General features: G+C 39.7%; 1 protein-coding gene across 1 annotated transcript in view; it reads left to right on the forward strand.

Annotated features, from left to right (window-relative positions):
* The window catches only part of LOC126413214 (myrosinase 1-like), a 100,005-nt gene that overhangs the window by 56,036 nt on the left and 22,143 nt on the right, over window positions 1-21,826 (forward strand). The window contains exons 3-7 of the mRNA XM_050083111.1: window positions 768-902; window positions 1,466-1,588; window positions 4,788-4,971; window positions 7,244-7,338; window positions 18,863-19,010. Coding sequence (XP_049939068.1) covers window positions 768-902; window positions 1,466-1,588; window positions 4,788-4,971; window positions 7,244-7,338; window positions 18,863-19,010 — 685 coding nt within the window. The remainder of the gene's footprint in view (window positions 1-767; window positions 903-1,465; window positions 1,589-4,787; window positions 4,972-7,243; window positions 7,339-18,862; window positions 19,011-21,826) is intronic.

Below are 21,826 nucleotides of genomic sequence, written 5' to 3' on the forward strand. Positions count from 1 at the left end.
AATGGCCACGGAAAATTCCACTTTAAATTGTTTTTTGTTTCTAGCATTTCCATTGACAGTAGACGTCGTGTGTAACATATGATGAACAATATTTGTTTCGGCTTACTCCAGATACACACAGCAAAAACGAAATTAAGAAAATTTTCCTAAGAAACAGAGAAAACAGGCGTGGCAACTCTTAGTTATGTGTTTTTGTGAGAGTGTACAGATACAAATGTGCCTACTATTTCTTCAAATCATTTCTCCACACCCACCCAGTCACCCACCCACCCACACACACACACACACATTCACAAACAAACATACTGAGAAAGGTTTATAGAGTTTCATTCAACAATACACCAACCAAAGTTCCTAAGATTTGTTGCGCAGCGAGTCTCAGACGTTCAACACCAAAGAAAGAACGTAAGGGTTTAGCGTCCCGTCGACATGGAGATGGAAGACAAATTTGGATTGGATCAAAAGTCCCCATCTTGGCATTTCCCTTGAGCGATTTAAGGAAACTACGGGAGGTCTAAATCAGGATGACCCGACGAGTTCAAGGTCTAAACCGCTGCGCAATGTCGCTCTGATTTAGCACCACACAGCACCAAGACTAGCAGACCACTTTCGTATAATATACTGTTTCTCACTCAGGGAAACTTCGTAGTTCCTTATTACTAAAAGGAAATTCTTTTATGGAGAAGGAAGGGCGCTGGTTGTTCTACGATAACTTGGATGAAAAGATTCTAGTTATCACTGAATATTGACTTCGCCACGTGTTTCAGGTGGACATATATAGATTCTCCATCTCTTGGGTCAGAGTTCTTCCTGTGGGTGATGTCAGCCAAATCAATCAAGCAGGAGTGGATTACTACAACAACCTCATCGATTTGTTGATTGCAAATGGCATTCAGCCTATGGTAAGTGAAGCTATACACAGTTTTTACAGTTATGAATGTTATAGTTTTTATGACTGATTGTAACGTATGGTTTTGTCTATGAGGTAGCTCTGGAAACACCTACGAATCAAATTTCCTTTCACTGCCGCAGCTGTATCTATGACTGCCTCTGTTCATCTTCCTGAAATACTCTAACTTACCCATAAATTCAAATTTAGGGACTGAATTCTCTGTTGCGTAAAGTATAAGGAATTTCATGGTTGGACCCCGTGTTGGTAAGGGGTACGTCTCACCGACAACGTTCTGTTCTAGACTATCGTGTATTAGCTTGACTGTTTTATACTCTCAGCGTGTGATTATTCCAAGCCTATATTAAAAAAAATATCGATAGTTTTTTAAGAAATAATTATTTTCATAGCATCAATAAAATATTTCACTCGTACATAAACAGATATATTTGCACTGTACATTAAAATGTAGACTCCATGAAAATTTTTCTGTGAATTGGGTACTGTACACAGTTTCGTGAAAGATATAATCTAGAACGTTATGGCCGTTCTGATCGACTCGTCGCCCTCTCGCAGGTGACCATGTACCACTACGACCTGCCGCAGCCGCTGCAGCTCCTGGGCGGCTGGACGAACCCCGTGGTGGCACAGTACTTCCGGGAGTACGCTCGCTTCCTCTTCCAGACGTTTGGAGACAGGGTGAGTTAAAGTAATTTATAAGTGGATTTAAGAGTTTGGTTTCCAGCAAATAACAGTGGCCTCGACAAAAACTACTGTAGCCAACATGAACTACAGCCTTAACTGTTTGTCTGTGGCAGTATTTGATGAGTTGTCCTCGATGGTGAGTGTTCATCGGAGGTGAGGGTATCATCTGGAGAGCCCCAGGGAAGTGTGGTAGGTCTGCTGTTGTTTTCTATCCACATAAATGATCTATTGGGTGGGGTGGATAGCAATGTGCGGCTGTTTGCTGATGATGCTGTGGTGTACGGGAAGGTGTCGTCGTTGAGTGACTGTAGGAGGATACGAGATGACTTGGACAGGATTTGTGATTGGTGTAAAGAATGACAGCTAACTCTAAATATAGATAAATGTAAATTAATGCAGATGAATAGGAAAAAGAATCCCGTAATGTTGGAATACTCCATTAGTAGTGTAGCGCTTGACACAGTCACGTCGATTAAATGTTTGGGCGTAACATTGCAGAGCGATATGACGTGGGACACGCATGTAATGGCAGTTGTGGGGAAGGCGGATAGTCGTCTTCGGTTCATTGGTAGAATTTTGGGAAGATGTGATTCACCTGTAAAGGAAACCGCTTATAAAACACTAATACGACCTATTCTTGAGTACTGCTCGAGCGTTTGGGATCCCTATCAGGTCGAATTGAGGGAGGACATAGAAGCAATTCAGAGGCAGGCTACTAGATTTGTTACTGGTAGGTTTGATCATCACGCGAGTGTTACGGAAATGCTTCAGGAACTCGGGTGGGAGTCTCTAGAGGAAAGGAGGCGTTCTTTTCGTGCATCGCTACTGAGGAAATTTAGAGAACCAGCATCTGAGGGTGACTGCAGTACAATTTTACTGCCGCCAACTTATATTTCGCGGAAAGACCACAAAGATAAGAGAGATTACGGCTCGTACAGAGGCATATAGGCAGTCATTTTTCCCTCGTTCTGTTTGGGAGTGAAACAGGGAGAGAAGATGCTAGTTGTGGTACGAGGTACCCTCCGCCACGCACCGTATGGTGGATTGCGGGGGTATGTATGTAGATGTAGAGTTTCTGTCTGTGGTTGGGCAGATCATATTCGGTTACTCATAAGTACGTACGGGTTTTCAATGGACGACTGAAGGAAAACTATATGGCATACAGAAAAATTACACGTAACAGTGGATAGAGCACCACTCCAAGTTTTTAACTCAGCTTACGATTGCTCAGTATCGGCACAATTTGTGACACAGCAAACGGCAATACGTGAGTGCAAGTTATTCAGGTCATTTGCATGATTTGCCTTGGAAGGCGGGACAGCAGCTCACGGTGAAAATCTGTTTATTAAATTGCCTTCCCGCAGGCGCGAACAAATTTACTGGGGCAATATAGAGTGGATTACTTATCGACATATTCTTAAATGCCGGCCCCTAGTACAAATACGCCACGGGACGTCTTACGAATCGAAGCTTGCAAACTGCCCTGCCTACTGAAATGCATCACTTTTTAATAGAACTTGTAGTTTTCACACAGTTGTCTTGTGTAACCCAGGGGCTACTTACGAATAATGCTGAACTTCCCTGGTGTTGTTACCTAGCTCGTATACAGTGTCTGTATCCTTAGTGACATTCATCTATACAGGGTCTTTTAGGAAGAATATTAAATGTTTTGAGAGATAGTAGCATAGACTAAATCGAATGAAACCTTCCGCACAACACATGGGTCCACGTTTTGTTGGTACACAGATACATCTGTTAGAATGCAACACACGGAGGGTACTAAGCAAAGGCAAATGATTAAGTTCAAATATAATTTTCACAAATTCTACTTCCTTCTTCAGTGCACTTCCGAATTCTCTTGACAACAGCCCGTATAGCTCTTTTGAGGTCGTCTTGCTGTTCTTTGATGAGGGCACCGCTATTACAGCAGTTCTAAAATTAGTTGAGTCAATCGATCATATTCTAACCCCTCTCAGGGATGTACATTGCCTACCACACACGTGGGAGGCCATGTGGCTCCAATACCAGTCACAAACAAAACAACTAAAATATTCATTATAAAACAATAAAGCCACGCTAACTGAGCTTCTTTTCCCTTGGTAATTGTTTAACTATCTCTAGGAGCTGTTTTCAAAAAATATCGCGAAACACGTGGTCGCAAATAAAGCGTAAACAGAATGACACTAAAATTTCCAGGAAAAGTACTTTAAGCCTACAGCAAGTATTCAAGAATGATAAACCACCGTAATACCATGAATTTCGCAAGATTAAATTTCGCTTACACAACTGGCGTGAATTTGTTCATCACCAAATTACAAAAGAAAACCACAAAATTCCAAAAATGATCCAATAAAACACCCTGTCTGACTTTCTGTTATTTACAACAATCGCTAAATATCGATAAAAACTCCCAAACCTCGAATTTCATTTGCTTAAGGCTCACTTACACCTTTGTCACGAACATGTACTCAGTACTAAGACAAAAAGAGATGACCATTAAAAACTATACCACACGTAGAGATACATTACATTGTCTGTCCTCTCAACCGAGCAGATTTCAACTACTGATATACACAAATAGAGGTGCTAAGGTGATGGCCACCAGCCCCAAGTTGTCTTGGTTGTGACCACATTTGCTTAATATATACTTAATATGTCAAAATTTACGAGAACTACCACTTCTTCGAACATTTCCCCATGAATACTAACTTTAAACAATACATTCTTGATTATTGCTCTAGTATTTTGGAATAAAGAAAGACATCGAAGTAATTTAGAGACGCACTGCTAGACATATTAGCTGCTGATTTGACCAGACAGCGAGTATCATGGAAATGAATTTAAGTGGGAATCGCTGGCTGGAAAAAGATGTTCTTTTTGTGAAACATTATTGGGAAATTTTAGAGAACTGGCATTTGAGACTAACTGCAGAACGATTCTACTGCCACCAATGTACACCTAGCGTAAGGACCGTGAACCAAAAAGGAGAAATCAGGACTTTTACTGAGGTGTATAGGTATTCGTCTTTCTCTCACTTGGCATTTACGAGTGGAATAGGAAAGAGAATGAGTGGTTGAGGTACAAGATATCCTCTGCCTTTTACCGCTTGGTGGCTTGCGGAGATGCATGTGTAGATAGAGACACCTGTAACACTTTTGTCAACCGGATGAGTTCCCGCTTCTCTGTATGGCAGGTGAAGTGGTGGGTGACGTTCAACGAGCCGACGACGATCGCATTCGGCTACAGCTCCACGGACACTAACGCACCGGCCATCGGCGCCCACGGCTTCGGCGACTACACGGCGGCCCACTGCATTCTGCGTGCGCATGCCATGGCCTACAGGCTCTACGACCAGCAGTTCAGGGCCGCCCAAGGAGGTGAGTCACCGCTACAGGGAGTTTAAGTCGGCCGTTCAGCTCCCCGGGCTCGATTCGGTACGGGACGGTAGGCGTCGGCTGGTAGTCACCTGTTTTTATCTGCAGTCAATGCCACCCATCTGACAGTAGCGTGTGAGGCAGCGTTTGTTGTCTGTTATTTTACATTGTTGTACTTCATTATGCTTCAAACTGTTTCCTTTCCCTGTAATAAGTGTACCTAATTGTTGCAGTTAGTATCTTTAGTGAACGTGGCAGTACATGAAACGATGTCAGTTTTGATTATGAAGAACACTGAAGCAGTTTTTACCTCCTAGCGTGGCTTTTGCATCTGTGGAAGCATGTAACAGAACTTGAGATGCCTGCTTTGCGTGCCTCGTTTTCCCGTGCACAGCTGCTCTTGTGGGGGCCAGGCTTGCTAACTCCGCTACCCGCAACACCCATTGGCAGTTGGCCAACTTGACACTTTGTAGTGTTGCAGATCCAGTTTGCAGAAAATCATGACTGAAGGGCTGGTGGTTTAAAAGATTTGTGGAGCAAGGACTTAAAAATTCGGAACACAAAATTAAGATGTAAATTTTCAATCATTAAATCAATATTTTCTTACAATATATTATGAGCAGAATTAGTACACTGGTACTGTTGCATTCAAATATACTGATCTGTTCATCAAAATTACAAATTTAGGCTTATAGCAAAAAATATTTGCACTTATTAGTATTTAATTAGTCTTCCTGAGATATCATATGAGTCTTAAGCTCATATGAAAAAAAAAAAAAATCTTTACACAGTAAAACCGCACATTGAAGGGTTAAATGTGAAGAAAAGCAATCATAATAAAGTATAGCATGCTTTGCATATAATTGGAAATCTAATTAAACATAGAACTTTAATATGGATCAATGTCTAGGTTCCATAGTGTAGTTACCTAACACACCTAAGTAACACACGCTGCTTCATTCATATTCTTTGCATTTACCCGTATTGTCTTTCGAAACAGCTGTATATTCTATCAGTTACTTAGTGTTTCTACTGAGTGAATGGATTGGGAATGTCAATGGGCATTGTTCACACATTTTAAAATCGCCTACCTCCCGCGTTTTTTATTTTAAAATTTTTTTTCTTGGAATCTCATTACACATGAAAACATAACACGAACAAGTGGGCGGACACAACGGGCAGTTCCCACTGTGGAAAGCAAGTAAGGTACTAACTGGCCTGCCAAAAGAACTCGCGGCCGCTTAATTGCCAAGAGGGAGGCAGAGAGACTTTTAACCACTCTGCAGAAAGCAACGGTGTGGGTGTTAATTAAACAACAACTTAAGTCACCCGGTTTGGCGTTCGGGCATGTGCCGAGGCCTCCCTGTTGTACATTGACTGATTGCCACCTCTCGACGCAACATTTCTTTCTCGTTCACCGCCATCTACGCATTCAGAAACTCACTTCGGAACTTTGATGACTCGACCATTTCTGAACACGTGATATACTGATATTTGGTATTGTTAGCCGTAAGGTCGGGATATTTGGTGCCCCGGGGAAGCCTTACACGGGATGGTACAGACACCCCTTAATACGGGGACGTCGCGTGGAACTCGGCACATCTGGAAGCGCTTGTCACCAGCTGCAGCAGCACACACTGCACGACGGCAGTTCCAGCTGTAGGCCTGTGAAAGTAACGACTTACATTTTAACCGTATGAATTAGGTACTGTCGAGCACTCTACACGTTAGAAAATATTCAGTAATCGTTCGTTTCTTACTAACCATGTCTGTGGTGTGATTGGCTGGTGCAGAACACATGGGAACTTGCCACACTTGATTTCATACTTCCTAAGCCAAAGTGAGTCACTTTGAGGCTTTTGAATTAAAGTTAGTGTGCAGAAAAAAAACTGTTTGTAGACACTGACGCATTAAATATCCATCGGAAAAGCGATATCTAGAACATTCCGTTGTGGAATCTTCTGTATTGCACTGCAAATACGGTTAGTATATGTTTCAATGATTAATGCTTTTAATTTTGTTTTTTCTTCAGAGTGAAGATTCGTCTTCAAATTGCTACCGCTGAGACAAAGCATCAAGTATGCCACCAAATTTAATATCAGTATCCATTGCGTATATATTATTCTGATGAGACGTTATGTATCATTGTTTATAAGTGGTGTACATACTATTTGTTAAACAAATTGGTAGATTAAGCCTTCTAATTTAATAAAACTGCCCTATCATTGTAAGAAATGGGCACACTTTAACTGCTGGGAAACTGCATTGTTTACAGGGTACGTCAGTATTGCTCTTAACTCAAACTTCTATGTGCCAGCCACCAATTCCACTGAAGACTCAGAAGCGGCGGAAAGGGCCTTACAATTTTTCGTAAGTCAAATGTCATTATACTACATTTTACCAGAGTTATTAGACAGAGTAGTTCAGCAATTGATGTATAACAATAGCAAGAAACTAATTCTGTATATTATGTTAACAGTTAACTGTAACCAATCTACTACATTCCGTCTTTACCTACTCATTCTGCAATGAAAAACCTTGTGTATAATAATAACTATAATTCATCTTTTGCAACTGAATTTTATTGTTATCAGTTAATCACATGTTCTCTGCTTCTAGTACTAAACATATTTAACAGACTATAAAGGTAGGATTAATATTTTTAAGGTGATTTCGAATATTATGTTTTGATTCATTTGGTGTAGATATAAATGCTTCATAACAACACTTTTATAATATCTCATTATTACATCAGTTTTAGATAAACTACATGCAATAAGGATTTTCTCTTACATTCAATGTTGGTCCTGCAGGTCTTCTATCAGCAGTTTTGAAATTATACTTCCCTATGTAAAAGTTTCCATTGATCTGTCTTTTTTACTATACAGGGCTAATTGCTCTTGACCCTGCTGCCAACATAAATAATACAATAAATTTATTACCTTGAAAAATAAGAAATGCTACATCTTTGTCAGTGAAACTGATTAAAAGATGAACGTTTAATTTAAGTGTAAGCCAATGTAATGACTTAAATCTATTAAGTATTATAATCTTAAAGTGCTAATAGGGATTTATATTAATTAATAAAATAGTTATGTAAATCCTTGCTGAGATGCTCGTTACATAGCAATAAGAATTTCTAAAGTATCATTGCCATTCACTCTTCAACTCCAATTATTAAGATGACACATAATATACTGTGTCACGTTGTTGAACACAAGTGCATTCACTTGCTAGACTACTTTCCGTATTAACTTAAACTGTTGATGATTATGTAGGGATTGTTATTGGTGCTACTAATACACTATCACTTTGTAGTTTTCTTATGAGAAAACTGACGTGCTTGTACTGGTAATGACATAAGACATTCCGAAATCTATTACGAAAATTATTTTGAACAAAGCAGGTTTCAATAGGACATTCAATTAGTAATATTAGCTATCATTCCTAGAGCACATTTATTTATTCTGAAAATGTGTTCTCTGTAAGCACAGCCTGCTCCCCTCACCTCTTCCCAAAAATTATGCTGTAGCATCAGTTAATGAAGACATTAAGAATAAACTAATTTCTTCGAATTATGACCACCTATAGTTGCAATAACATGTATTGAAAACGTAGTTGAACTAAGATATTTCAATAAGTCTAGGGCTTGTGTGTCTCAATACATATTGTTGTAATCTTCAGTCAGAAGACGGTTTGATGCAGATCTCCACATTTGTCTATCATATGCAGATTCCTTCATCTCTGCACACCTGCTATAGTGGTACAGCGTACATCTTAGTTACTCGATTCACCCACCTAATCTTAATCATTTTTCTGTAACACCACATTTCAAAAGCTTATATTCTTTTCTTGTCTGAACAGTTAAATGTCTAAGTTTTATTTCCATATGATGCCACACTCCAGACAAATACATTTAAAAATACTTCCTACTATTTAAAATTATATTCAGCTTTAGCAACTTTCCTTTTTCCAAAAAAGTCTTTTCTTGCTATTTTCGATTGGTATTTTATGTCACCTGTAGTTCAGCTCTTTACTTCCTGCCAATATAGCAACTCATCTATTATTTTTAGTGCCTCGTTTTGTAATCTGATTGTATTATAATCATGTTATTTAACTCGATTCCATTCCATCACCCTTTTTTTTTTTACTTTCATTAACGCTCATCTTTTCAAAATGCTATCCATTCCATTCAATTTTCTTCGAAGTAATTCACTGTCTCTGATAGAATTACAGTAGTCTGTGTTTTTATTTCTTCTTCTTAAACTTCAGTTCCCTTTGCAAATTCCTCCTTGGTTCTCTTTAGCACTTTCGAAGTGCACAGGATAACATTGGGATTAGGCTTGAACTCTGACTTACTCCATTATCAACTACTGCTTTGCTCACATTTCATTCCATTCTTATACCTACACCCTGGTTTCTGTGTGAATTGTGTATAATTTTTATCCCTAGTAATTTCAGAATTTCAAAGAGTTGTTGTAGTCAACACTGCCAAAATCTATTTCTGAATCTACAAATGCTGTAAATGAAGGTCTGTCTTTCTTCAGTCTACCTTCTATGACAAATTATAGACTGATTATTGCTTAACGTATTCATTTATTTCTCTGGAGCCCAAACCGATCACATGATGTGATCTATTTGCAGTCTCAAGATCTAAAGACCATGTGTTGTTGTTGTTGTGGTCTTCAGTCCTGAGACTGGTTTGATGCAGCTCTCCATGCTCATACAGTAAAGCTGCATGCCCTTGGGAAAAATTACGGCTGTAGTTTCCCCTTGCTTTCAGCCATTCGCAGTACCAGCACAGCAAGGCCGTTTTGGTTATTGTTACAAGGCCAGATCAGTCAATCATCCAGACTGTTGCCCTTGCAACTACTGAAAAGGCTGCTGCCCCTTTTCAGGAACCACACGTTTGTCTGGCCTCTCAACAGATACCCCTCCGTTGTGGTTGCACCTACGGTACGGCCATCTGTATCGCTGAGGCACGCAAGCCTCCCCACCAACGGCAAGGTCCATGCTTCATGGGGGGAGGCCATCTGCTTCTAAAATTTGAGAGAGTTGTAATAGGTTTTGATTATAGGGTTCAGAGTTCTGTGAGGAGTGCTGAACTGCATGTACCAAGAACTATAAAAATTTGACGACAGTCCATTTGCAGTGAACCATTTGCTGGCATTTTCAAGTACTATATCAGTTGGATTTTTGTTTAGAGGATCAGTATCGAATTTTAATTTCACATATGCATCGTGCTCAAAAAGGAAAGAAAAATCTAAAAACATCTGATCCTAGAGTAACTTGGAAATGATTAATGTATATTACAGACAGTGGAAGATGGAAGTTAGACCATTACACAGGCCCATTTTCATTAGATTCTGAATACCTGTCACTGCATGATGATTAGACCAATATTGTGGATTACACTATACTTTTTTTAGCTATTGTTGAGGATATCGTGGCTCACACAAGCAAAACCGTTCACTAAATCACAAATATTTTCAATTGCAAAAATCTCTGATTGGCTGACAGTAATGTATCATGTCAAGGCGAATATACTCATCTTTTCGAAATCCAGATTGTCAGTGTAATTTCTTTTCCTGTTCTAAGTGTTTATGAATTGTATTTTTTTCAATCTGGCGCTAATTATGTTGTGGACCAATCAGTATTTGGATATTGTTGCTCTTTACCTCTTTATTATGTTATTTATGAACTGGTTTGACACCATCTTTACATCTCTCTGTGGAAATACAGTATTCCCATAAAGGGGATAATTAATGACATAAATTGTTATACACAAGGATCAGTTGACTAATATTTGATTATTTTACTACTGAATTCATCATTAGCAGTATAATATTTATCTTTCAGATAACTGGTGATATAAAAAAATTCTTTTAATTGATTTGTAGGCTATAGCTGAATTTTATCAAGCTCATTTTTGTATGCTATTAGGAACTGTAGATCAATCGCTAAAGAGATTTTGTAATCAAAATTATCCCTAGCGAACATGAAAGGTATCTGATATTTGTGTACGATGTGTCATCAATAAATTACTTTCCTTTCAAGAAATTTATTCTGTCCTCTGATTTATGTTTTATGTTATATTTCTATTAAAACAGTTTTTATCTTAGTGTTTGTGAAGCGTATTTTGCCTTAAAAATAAAGGCATTTTGATAGTTGTTTAAAACTCTGAAATTCAATTTTTGATGTGAGTTCACCTCTTGGTTTTCTGTGTCCCATACTTTTAAATATAGTCTCCTCTAACTTTGTTGTTCTGATACCAATGCAAACCAGTGCTTGGAAACATTTAATTTAGTAAACCAATGTTTTACAAGTAGAGTGTGACCGTATTAGAGCATATCCTGTATTTTAAATTTTTGTTGAGTGTACTGAATTCTTTTTACAGTATGTCTTTCACAAATAGTCCTTAGATCATCAGCTCCACTCTTCATTTACTACCCTTGCAAATTCCTATGTCCTGTTATTATTTTAATGATGTACCATGTATTTACATATCAGCAGTCAAATATCATGATGCCAGAGAGACAATTAAGCAGTGGAATTGTATAACTGTTTCCAGTTCGGATTTGACTACACGTTGTTGTCAATGGGAATATTACTATTCCCAAAACTCTGGTTGAAAATTGTATAAAGAAATTAAATTACGTGAACTATCAGTGTATTTTATTTTGAAACTGAAGTCGCTATATTCCACGAAATTCAAGTCTTTCCCTACTATCCTCTTAAGTAATGAAAACGTGAGCAATGCATCACATTATTTCGTGAATAGTTAGATTCATCTTTTAAAAAGCTTTATACTGTGACTGTTACTATTAACCTTCCATGAATTTACATTGACGTACACGAAGTTTAGTAAGTCAACAATTAGGAATCTGAAGAATATCCTTGCTATGCTGGACCACGTAAATTGCATTAGCAGCCCCACACGTCTTCCATTGCTACTATCTTGTTGAAAACATGAGTGGTTTTTGTATTAAGTGGTAATATTTTTTACTGTTTCAAGACCCAGTTTTCCATTTTTTAAATAGATATTTTTACGTATGTTGGCTTGATAATGAGAAAGTAGTGTAAACTATTCGTGACTTAGTAGTAATTCTGTTGAATATTAAACCAGTCAGGAAAAATAGTTTCATCTGATAAACTTTGAGGAAGAATGAGAAATTCAATCCAGGACATATTTAAAAAGTAAAACTGTGGATTTGACTTGCAATTATTTATCAACGCATTTTGTTTCCTCTTCAATATGCTTGGTCCAGCAGTTTATAAGCTTAAGTATTCCTGCTATAGTAAACGCCAGAGCGGCAGACCTCTGTGGTGGTTGGTGGAAACGAGAAGCCAGGATCACCAGGCTAGGGTACGCATTTTTTTTTTTTTTTTTTTTTTTTTTTGTTTTGAGTCGTCAGTCGTCTGATGGTTTGATGCGGCGGGCCGCTAAGAATTCATCTCGTGCACCAAGCTCTTCGTCTCAGGGTAGCATATGATCCCTATGTCAAGGGACTATCCAAACAGACCAACCACCCTACGTCCTCAATTGTTTCTTGGTTGTCTTCAGATCTCTGTCTTCTCGTACAGTTTTTATCTTCTACACCTCTCTCTAGTGTCATGGAGGTTATTTCCTGATTTTCCGTTTGTCCCTTTTCTTTGCCGATTTTGTGGAGAACCACCTCATTCTTTATCGTGTCAGTCCAACTCATTTTCTACATTCCTCTGTAAGAGGGTAAGTCAATTATTATCCGAAATGTAGGTATTTTTTGTTTATTTTTTAGCACTGTCGTTTTACGTTGATGATGCATGCTTTGTTAATTTGTTGTTATATCTTTGCAATTTTCAAGTTGATACGTTAGTTTCGTTATCGCTCCGCTGTCTATTTGCACCAAAGAAGAGCAACGTCCAGTGCTCCATTTTTTGTGTCGGAAGTCGTATCAGGGGCCGAAATTCATCGAATATTTTCGGTACAGTACGGGAACAGTGTTCTGCCACAACGGAGTGTCTACAAATTGATTCAATGATTCCGAAATGATCGTGCAAGTGTTACGCACGATGAAGGAGCAGGATGACCGTTTACCGCCACAAACGAAGAAACCATTGAGCGTTCACGTGAAATGATTTTCTTAGACAGTCGATCAACTATTGTCAAAGTGGCACATCATCTGCAAATCAGTCACAGTTCTGCCTACGAAATCATCCACAACAGAATTGGGTTTCATGAAGTTTGTGCAAGATGGGTCCCAAAACAACTCACACAGATGCAGAAACAAACGCGCTTGGACACCTGCAACAAACATTTGGATCGCTATGGTAATAAAGGGGATAACTTCTTAGATAGGATCATTACTGGTGACGAAACATGGATGAATCATTACGAGCCGGAGAGTAGACGGCAGAGTATGGAATGGAAACGTCTAAATTCGCCATGTACGAAAAAGTTAAAGACCCAACAGTCCGCAGGAAAACTGATGCTTGAGGCTTTTTGGGACGCACAAGGTAAAGTATTATGAGGAAAGGGGCACAACAAAAAACTGTGTTTGTTACAGTGAGATGCTTACTGCCAGGCTAAGGCCTGCAATCCGCAGCACACGCCGAGGATTGCTGTCAAAAGATGTTGTGCACGACAATGCCCGTCCGCATACTGCTGCCCACACTGCTGAATCGCTCCAGAAACTCAAATTTGAAGTACTGGATCATCCTCCATATAGTCCAGATCTTGCCCCTCCTATCACTTGTTTGGTCCATTCAAACTGGCATTAAGGGGCCGTCTATTTGCCTCTGACGAAGCAGTGAAAGAAGCGGCGCATTCTTGGCTCGCAGCTCAACCGAGAACCTTCTTTTACGAGCTCATCAGGAAGCTTGTACAACGATGGACCAAGTTCATTGAAACGCAAGGAGACAATGTTGAAAAATGATGTTCTTGTAAGTTTCCTATTTGATTATAATAAAATTTTGTAACTACTTTGCGGATAATAATTGACTTACCCTCATACCATCATATCTCAAACGCTTCGATTCTCTTCTGATTTTCCCGCTGTCCATGGTTCACTACCATACGATGCTGAGCTCGAAACGTACGTTCTCAGAAATTTCTTCTACAAATTGAGGCCTATGTTTGATACTAGTAGACTTCTTTTGGCCAGGGATGCCTATGCTAGTCTACTTTTTATGTCCTCCTTTCATCGCAGGCTATTTTGCTTCAAAGAGGACAGTGTCGTAGCAGCCCCTTACCAGTTAGAGGGCCCGCACAACAGACAAACAAGGTGATCTGCCGACCTCCCTTCTAGAGCTCAGATCAAAACATCGTCAGTGGATGTAAACATCAAAAGACTTTCCACACAAACGCGGCACTACTTCGTGAAAAACCATGTGACAGTGATCCACCAATTGGAACTAATGTGACTACGGTGTTATAAGCACGCCAGGAGAGTCAGACTGGCGGTGTGTACCTACAGCTAGGAGCTCTCTGGCCAATACCTACTCTCGTTCTAATCTAGTAGACACTTGCCGTAGCCTTCAGTAGAAAGTTGTATCTTGTTGGTCGTAACGCCACTTTGTATACCGTAGTATTTGCGTTATTTCTTTTCGTGGTCTTGTACTCTAATCTTTGGTATCATTTAGCATAGTATCCACATTCTTAGCGAACTTCAAATGCGTCTCTTCATTCCTCTGTACTTCAGTGTCTCACTCCTTTCACACTTATTCTACCAGACGATTCTCTTAAACTTCGTGTACTCTTCATAGTTACTAAATTGTGATCTGGATTTACATCTCTATATGGTTACGCCTTACAATCCAATATCTGATTTTGTAATCTCTATCTGACCATGACGTGATAGAGCTGGAATCTTTCCATGTCTCCGGGGCTTTTCCCACTATACCTTCCCTTCCATGAACTGGTTATTCGCTATTATCATCTGAAATTTATCGCACAGCTTAGTCTTTCTGCTCTTTCATTTCTACTCTCAAGCCCATATCCTCCCATAACCATTTCTTCTATCCCTTCCTCTACAACCGCGACCCATTTCCCGATGATTATTAGATTACAATCTCCGTTTACATACTGAATTACTTGTTCAGTATCTTCATACATTTTCTCTAATTTTTCATCTTCTGCTTCCGAGTTGACATACGCACCTGAAATATCGCTGTCATCATTGGTTTGATGTCGAATCCGACGAGAACAAGCGTACCACTGAACTGTTCACAGTAGCTCACTCTCTGCCCTGCTATACTATTCATAGCGAATTCACTCCCGTTTCATCAATTTCTGCCGCTGTTGATATTACGCTATATTCGTCTGACCAGAAATCCTTATATTCCTCCCCTTTAAATTCACTGAATCCTACTATATCTAGACTGATACTTTGCCGTTCACTGTCCAGATTTTCTAGCTTTCCTATTACGTTTGAACTCCTGCCATTACATGCTCCGATTAGTAGAATGTTATCCCGTCGTTGGTTATTTCATATTTTTCTCATGGTCACCTCCCCGTTGGCAGTCACCTCTTAGGTACCCGAGTGGGGGACTAGCTCAGAATCTTTTGCCTGTGAAGTGATCATCGTGAAACTTCTTGAATTACAGATCGCATGTCCTCTGGATACATATTGTGTGTCTTTAACGATATAGGGTACTTTTCTGGCTCAATATTATGTAAAAATCAGCACCTATTTCTTTCAGGCACTGTTTATAACATACATGTTATACAGATTTTTTGTTGATATCAGGTAATGCAGCACACTTTCTAATCAAATTAGAAATATTTTGAATATTTTTGAACCTGCTTACGGTTATTGAAAAAATTACAAAGAAACTGATGCAATTTTTTTCCAAAATGCTTCCTCAAATTGGGGTACCATTTAATCCAATGTTACACATTTGAAGGAGACCAAATTCTTACCAGATATGCATGACATGATGGCTGAGGTACCAGACCTATTTAATTCCACCCATAATGTATATTACAAGGATAAAAAATATCACATCTTCCATTATAATTTTTTTCCTAATAAAAATGTTATTTTTTCTTTAATTTAGTTGATTCTGTAATAAAGCTTAGATATACTACATAAATATTGACTATTGCAAGTTACAGAAAAAAATTAGAGCAATGCTTTATGAACTTTGGGAAATATTTATACGTGAATTCTGAAAAATACAGCTTGTGGGAAATTGTGAATGAAGATATGAGTCCCATTAAACTGTTCCTCAGAACATTCCTGAAGCTGTCTTCATCATGCAGCGTTCGTTCATCTTCAAGCTTCCTCTTCGCATTCCTTTTAGCACTTCTTGCTTCTTTGGTTACTTGAAGAGCGAATCTTTGAGGTTCATGCACCTGTTGTCTGTCACACACAACCAATTGATCTTCCATATTAGAGCCTCATTTTATGCCTAAATTTCTCAGGACTTCAAACCTTCCTATCACTCCATCATTGAAACATAACACTGCAGCTAGTACACCAATTTTTAATGTATTTAGTCCTACAAAACATTCTTGGGCGATCTTTCCCACATTCAATGGTAGAAACTTTTATTGTATTCTGAGTGCCCCCATGAAGACATACTAAGCAAAACAGGGTCACTCAGCTCTCTAAAAATTGGTTTTATTTCATTCACATTAGTTCCAGGAAGAGAATGCTTATGATGATATTTTTGATCACTTTCTCTTGCTTTTTGGTAACCACACCAAGAATCTGCTCCTTTAGAGCAAAGTCTATGAACACGGTGGTCATCTGTGAACAACGTATGAAAGTAGGTGCCCCATACAGCTTTTACCATTGCTGTAACATAATTCAGAGGTGCAGGCCGATCATCTAATGGCCAGTCCATAATAACTCTGAAGAAGGTCTATTTCAGTTTCTGTCAATCTGCCTCGGCCAGCCAAATTTTCCATCAGATAGCAGCTTTCCTTTCATTTTTCCTCGTAGCTTCCTCAATATAGCACCCATCCCCGTTTGTACATGTCCACAGCACTCAAGTTTTGTTAACATTGTGTGACCATAAACGTTGAACTCATTAATTTTATTGAAAGCTTTAGAGTCCCCATCACCTATGTGCTTCGTATATCTAACGTTATAAACGGGCACCGACCTCCGAAATATTTTTAGAGCTCCATCACATTCCATATCTCCACCGTAGCCATCATAATTCTTAGAACACTGATGTTCAGTATGTCCTTCAGTGTTACCATGGCAGGTGTGGCAGTACTTAGACAAGCACTCAACATCAATAACTTTTCCATTCTCCTGAGAAGTAGCACTTACACCATTCAAGGAACGATGTCCTCGACGTTGCCATGTCCCATCAAGTGCAACAGCAATGTCCCTGGTTCCACTGATATTTAAAGTTTCTTCTGCTGCACGTTTCATAGATGCTTTAGACACAACCGTCAAGGCACCTAAAAGTATTTTTATGTCTTGCTGAACCGACTGGGAGGAGGAGGAAGGTCCATAAAATCACAAAACATTGAAACAGCATTTTTCTTTTACCTATTCCACTCATTGCATACACTAACTTCAAATTCACATCATATGAATTATGCCCAATCTTCTAAGTCATTTTCTAGGTAGATTTATTGCAGGATCTACACAGAACAACTGATTTTGACGCTAAACCCTTCCTGCTACTTTGTTGTTCAGTTATTTCCAGACAGCCTACACCATCACATTGTTTACATTTCACCGCTTCCTTCATCAAAGAAGATAAGATGCCCACATCAACAACAACAAATCCACTACAAACAGCTTCATTGTTAACACAAAAATTTGAATCACCAGGAGGCGAGCTATGTGAGAGTTTCTTCTCTGAAGAACTGGTACATAGGTTACTTTCAACATTGTGGCTTGCCTGGTTTGTGAACTGGTTACCACGGAATTTCCTTTTATTGAATTTCTTGATGCGTGGCATAGTTAGCATTTATTGCACACTATAGGATATGCACTTTCACAAATATATGTAGCACTTGGGCAACAAACTTTCAGTAACACGTGAACAAAGTGCTTCAGCGGAACAAAAGTAAATACTACCAACGATAATCATTTACAGACACTAGAAACCTCCACTATTACCAACATACTCAATGTATCATGCATATAATCGCTGGAAACAGAAAGTTCAGAGTTCTTTTCGAAATAATACTGGGTTCTGTAACAGAAATAAAGGGGGCGTGGCGACACGCCTGAACGTAACTTTAAAATTTGGTTTGTATAGGTCATTTTTCATTTGAAACCCTATAATGTATATGTCAATGTAATCAGAAAAGACTATAGAATTCAATAAAGTCATAAAAATATCGATTTTTCCACCATTTATAAGTACCCTGTACCCTTAATGCAGTGGTTTCCATTCCGTTCTGCTGCCTCATGCTGTTTACTGTTCCTGAATCTTGCAGCATTTAGGGACAGGGGAGACGACATGTTTACGCTGACTCTGACAAATAAAACTGAGGTGATCGGCTTTGAATGACGCTTATGTGACCACAGTGGTACCAACTATAAGTGTGCATGCACAGAACGCAGCGTCAGAATTTTAAAGGTGTGTTATGACTATAATGTGGATATTTATTAACTCTAACGATTACATGGATGATTAGCGTCAAATTTCGTGAAATTTAGTATTCATCGTTTAGTCGTACAAATCTAGGAAGGTATCCCACGGGTGGCCACTGAGGTTCAGACGCACAAATTCTTGTTTCTGTTTTTACTTCATTACTTTCGTTTTAAACCATCAAAACAATATATGGCATATTGAATCATAACTGATGTGGTTGATCTGTGTAGTTTTACTCTCACCTTAATTTGTTTTCAAATACGCCTTTAAAGATGTTTTCGTCAACAGTTATATTGGCCAAAAGCACACTTGTTTCCCTAACGTGCACGTGCCGCCTCTGTTGCAGCTGGGTTGGTTTGCTCACCCGATCTACACGGAGGAGGGCGGATACCCCCTGGTGATGCAAGAACGCATCTGGGAGGACTGCATCAACGACAACATCTGGATCTCGCGGCTACCCGAGTTTAGCGCCCAGGAACTAGTCGACCTCAGAGGTAAGTTCTCTGTCCTAACGTATATTCTCTCTCAGCCGTAAAAACAATAATCCATTGAAGCAATGACTGTTTTTCTCTGTCCTTCCTGCAGCCAGGTCCTGAATACGCACTTTTGCTTGCGTGTCCTGTTCTAGGAGAGGCGCAGTACGAATATTGTATTCTAATGAAACTTTGGACTTACAATGACAAATATACTGAAGCGCCAAAAAACTGGTATAGGTATGCGTATTTAAATAAAGAGATATGTAAAAAGGGACAATATGTCGCTGCGGTCAGGAAAGCCTACATAAGACAACTGTCTGGCGCAGTTGTTAGATCGGTTATTGTTGCTACAATGGAGGATCAACAGGATATAACTGAGTTTTAACGAGCTGTTATAGTCGGTGCACGAGCGATGGGACACAGCATCTCCGAGGTAGCGATGATTTAGGGATTTTCCATACGACCATTTCACGAGTGTACGGTGAATATCAGGAATCCGGTGAAACATCAAATCTTCGACAACGCTGCGGCTGAAAAAAGATCCTGCAAGAACGGGACCAACGACGGCTGAAGGGAAACATTCAGAGTGACAGAAGTGCAACCCTTCCGCAAATTGCTGCAGATACCAATTCTAGGCCATCAACAAGCGTTTGTGTGCGCACCATTCAAAGAAACATCATTGATATGGACTTTTTGAGTCAAAGGCCCACTCATGTCCCCTTTATGACTGCATGACACAAAGCTTTATGCCTCACCTGGGCCCGTGACCACTGACATTGGAATGCTGATGACTGGAAACATGTTGCCTGGTCGGACAAGTCTCGTTTCAAATTGTATCGAGCAGATGGACGTGTACGGGTATGGAGAAAACCTCATGAATTCAATGGACCCTGCATGTCAGCAGGAGACTGTTGAAGCTGGTGGAGGGTCTGTAACGGTATGTTGCGCCTGCCGTTGGAATGATGTGGGACCCCTGACGTGGCTAGATACGACTCCGGCAGGTGACACATACATAAGCATCCTATTTGATCACCTGTATCCATTGATGTCCATTGCGCATTCCAACAGACTTCGGGAATTTCAGCAGGACAATGCGACACCCCACACTTCCAGAATTGCTACAGAGTGGCTCCAGGAACACTCCTCTGAGTGTAAACACTTCTGCTGGCCACCAAACTGTTCAGACATGAACGTTATTGAGCATAACTGGGATGCCTGGCAACTTGATTTTCAGAAGTGATCCCCATCCCCTCGTACTCTTACAGATTTATGGGCAGTCCTGCAAAGTTCATGGTGTTAGTTCCCTCCAGCACTACTTCAGATATTAGTTGAGTCCATGCCACGTCGTACTGCGGCGCTTCTGCGTGCTTGCGGGGGCCCTATATGATATTTACGAGGTGTACCAGTTTCTTTGGCTCTTCAGTGTAAACTTTCTAACATTTTTGTTGTGCCAAATAGTACTACAGTATAGTTATCGTCTATAGTAATACAAACCTGAAAATTACTGAGTGAGGATACTTTTGTTGATGACTGAATTATGGTTACGTGAATATCTGGAGAAATGAAAGTTTCTTTTCCTGAAAGGCTGTTGGGTGTGAGTAGAGATGCAATATCTGAGACAGAATGTAAATCGTTTCTACTGACTTCCTGCAATATTTCCATAATAATGAGATAAAATGCGTCAAGACGCTTATGGAAGCATACGGATCACTATATTTCCTTCTGTGTCCAAAAATGGATCAGCAAACGATGAGAAGCGACATTGTTATGAAATACAATGTCTAAGAATACAGGATGTTTCTGTGATGATAAACTTTCTTGGGTTATGGAAGAGAAAATTATTGTAAAATGTAAAGGTTCATGGCTGGAAATACGATAGTTAATAACATATTCCGGGATATTACGCCGTGATCGGATGGATCTCACACGAAAACCCAACGTTGCGTCCCCATCTGGAGAGGAAATTTTTATGGGGGATCTCAGCTTCTTTGAGCGTCCAGTTCACTGCCTAGCTGACTACTACTAGACTTCAGCGCAAAATTTCGTTTACGCGACCTCCTTCGCAGTCACTTGATGTCACATGCTTTGAAAACCGAGGGGCAGTTGGCCGTTCGTGGTTACCGTCATCCGCTGTTCCTACCACCCCATGGTGGAAGACTCGTATACATGTTCTTTAGTACCGGGATCTAGATATCATTCAGTTTCACGCCTTTCTCCTTCCAAATCAAATTCCTGCGGTGTTTAACAATCTCTGTGACCTCTCTTCGTAACCTTCCATGGCATCCGCTTGTGGCTGCGAGTACTTGAGTCATATCAAAATGAATATGGTACTCTCCTGGCTCCATATCACGTTCCACAACAGCTGATCTCTTAATCTCTCCACTTCAAGAGTTGCAATTGTGCTCTTCTAGTCTTTCCCGACAGTTCTTTCTGTAGTCCCCACAACTACAATGAATCCTATAAATTCCGCAGATGGGGACGAAACGTTGGGTTTTAATGTGAAACCCATCCGACCACGGTATAAATGCTGGGAATATTTCATTACCTGTGAGACAAAATGATGTAATTTAGGGTAGGAAAAAAAAAACGATCAATATATGAGTGCTCATCACATGAAGTTGAGATAAATCTCCTGTGATGCATTGCACAACATTCAAGTATACACTGCACTCTGAATGGAAATGTTGAAGTATAAGAACTATCAGTCCAAGTGAAGTGGCGTTGAGCACAGTTTCTGAATTAGCAGACATGATTTTCGTGTACATATGAGCAAATGTAAAATGCAAGGAAGCTGTAAGATTGTGTCACGTCAAGTATCCACATAGGAGACCCCG

The sequence above is a fragment of the Schistocerca serialis genome, chromosome 7 (genome assembly GCF_023864345.2).
Source record: "Schistocerca serialis cubense isolate TAMUIC-IGC-003099 chromosome 7, iqSchSeri2.2, whole genome shotgun sequence".
In the NCBI taxonomy this organism is placed as follows: domain Eukaryota; kingdom Metazoa; phylum Arthropoda; class Insecta; order Orthoptera; family Acrididae; genus Schistocerca; species Schistocerca serialis.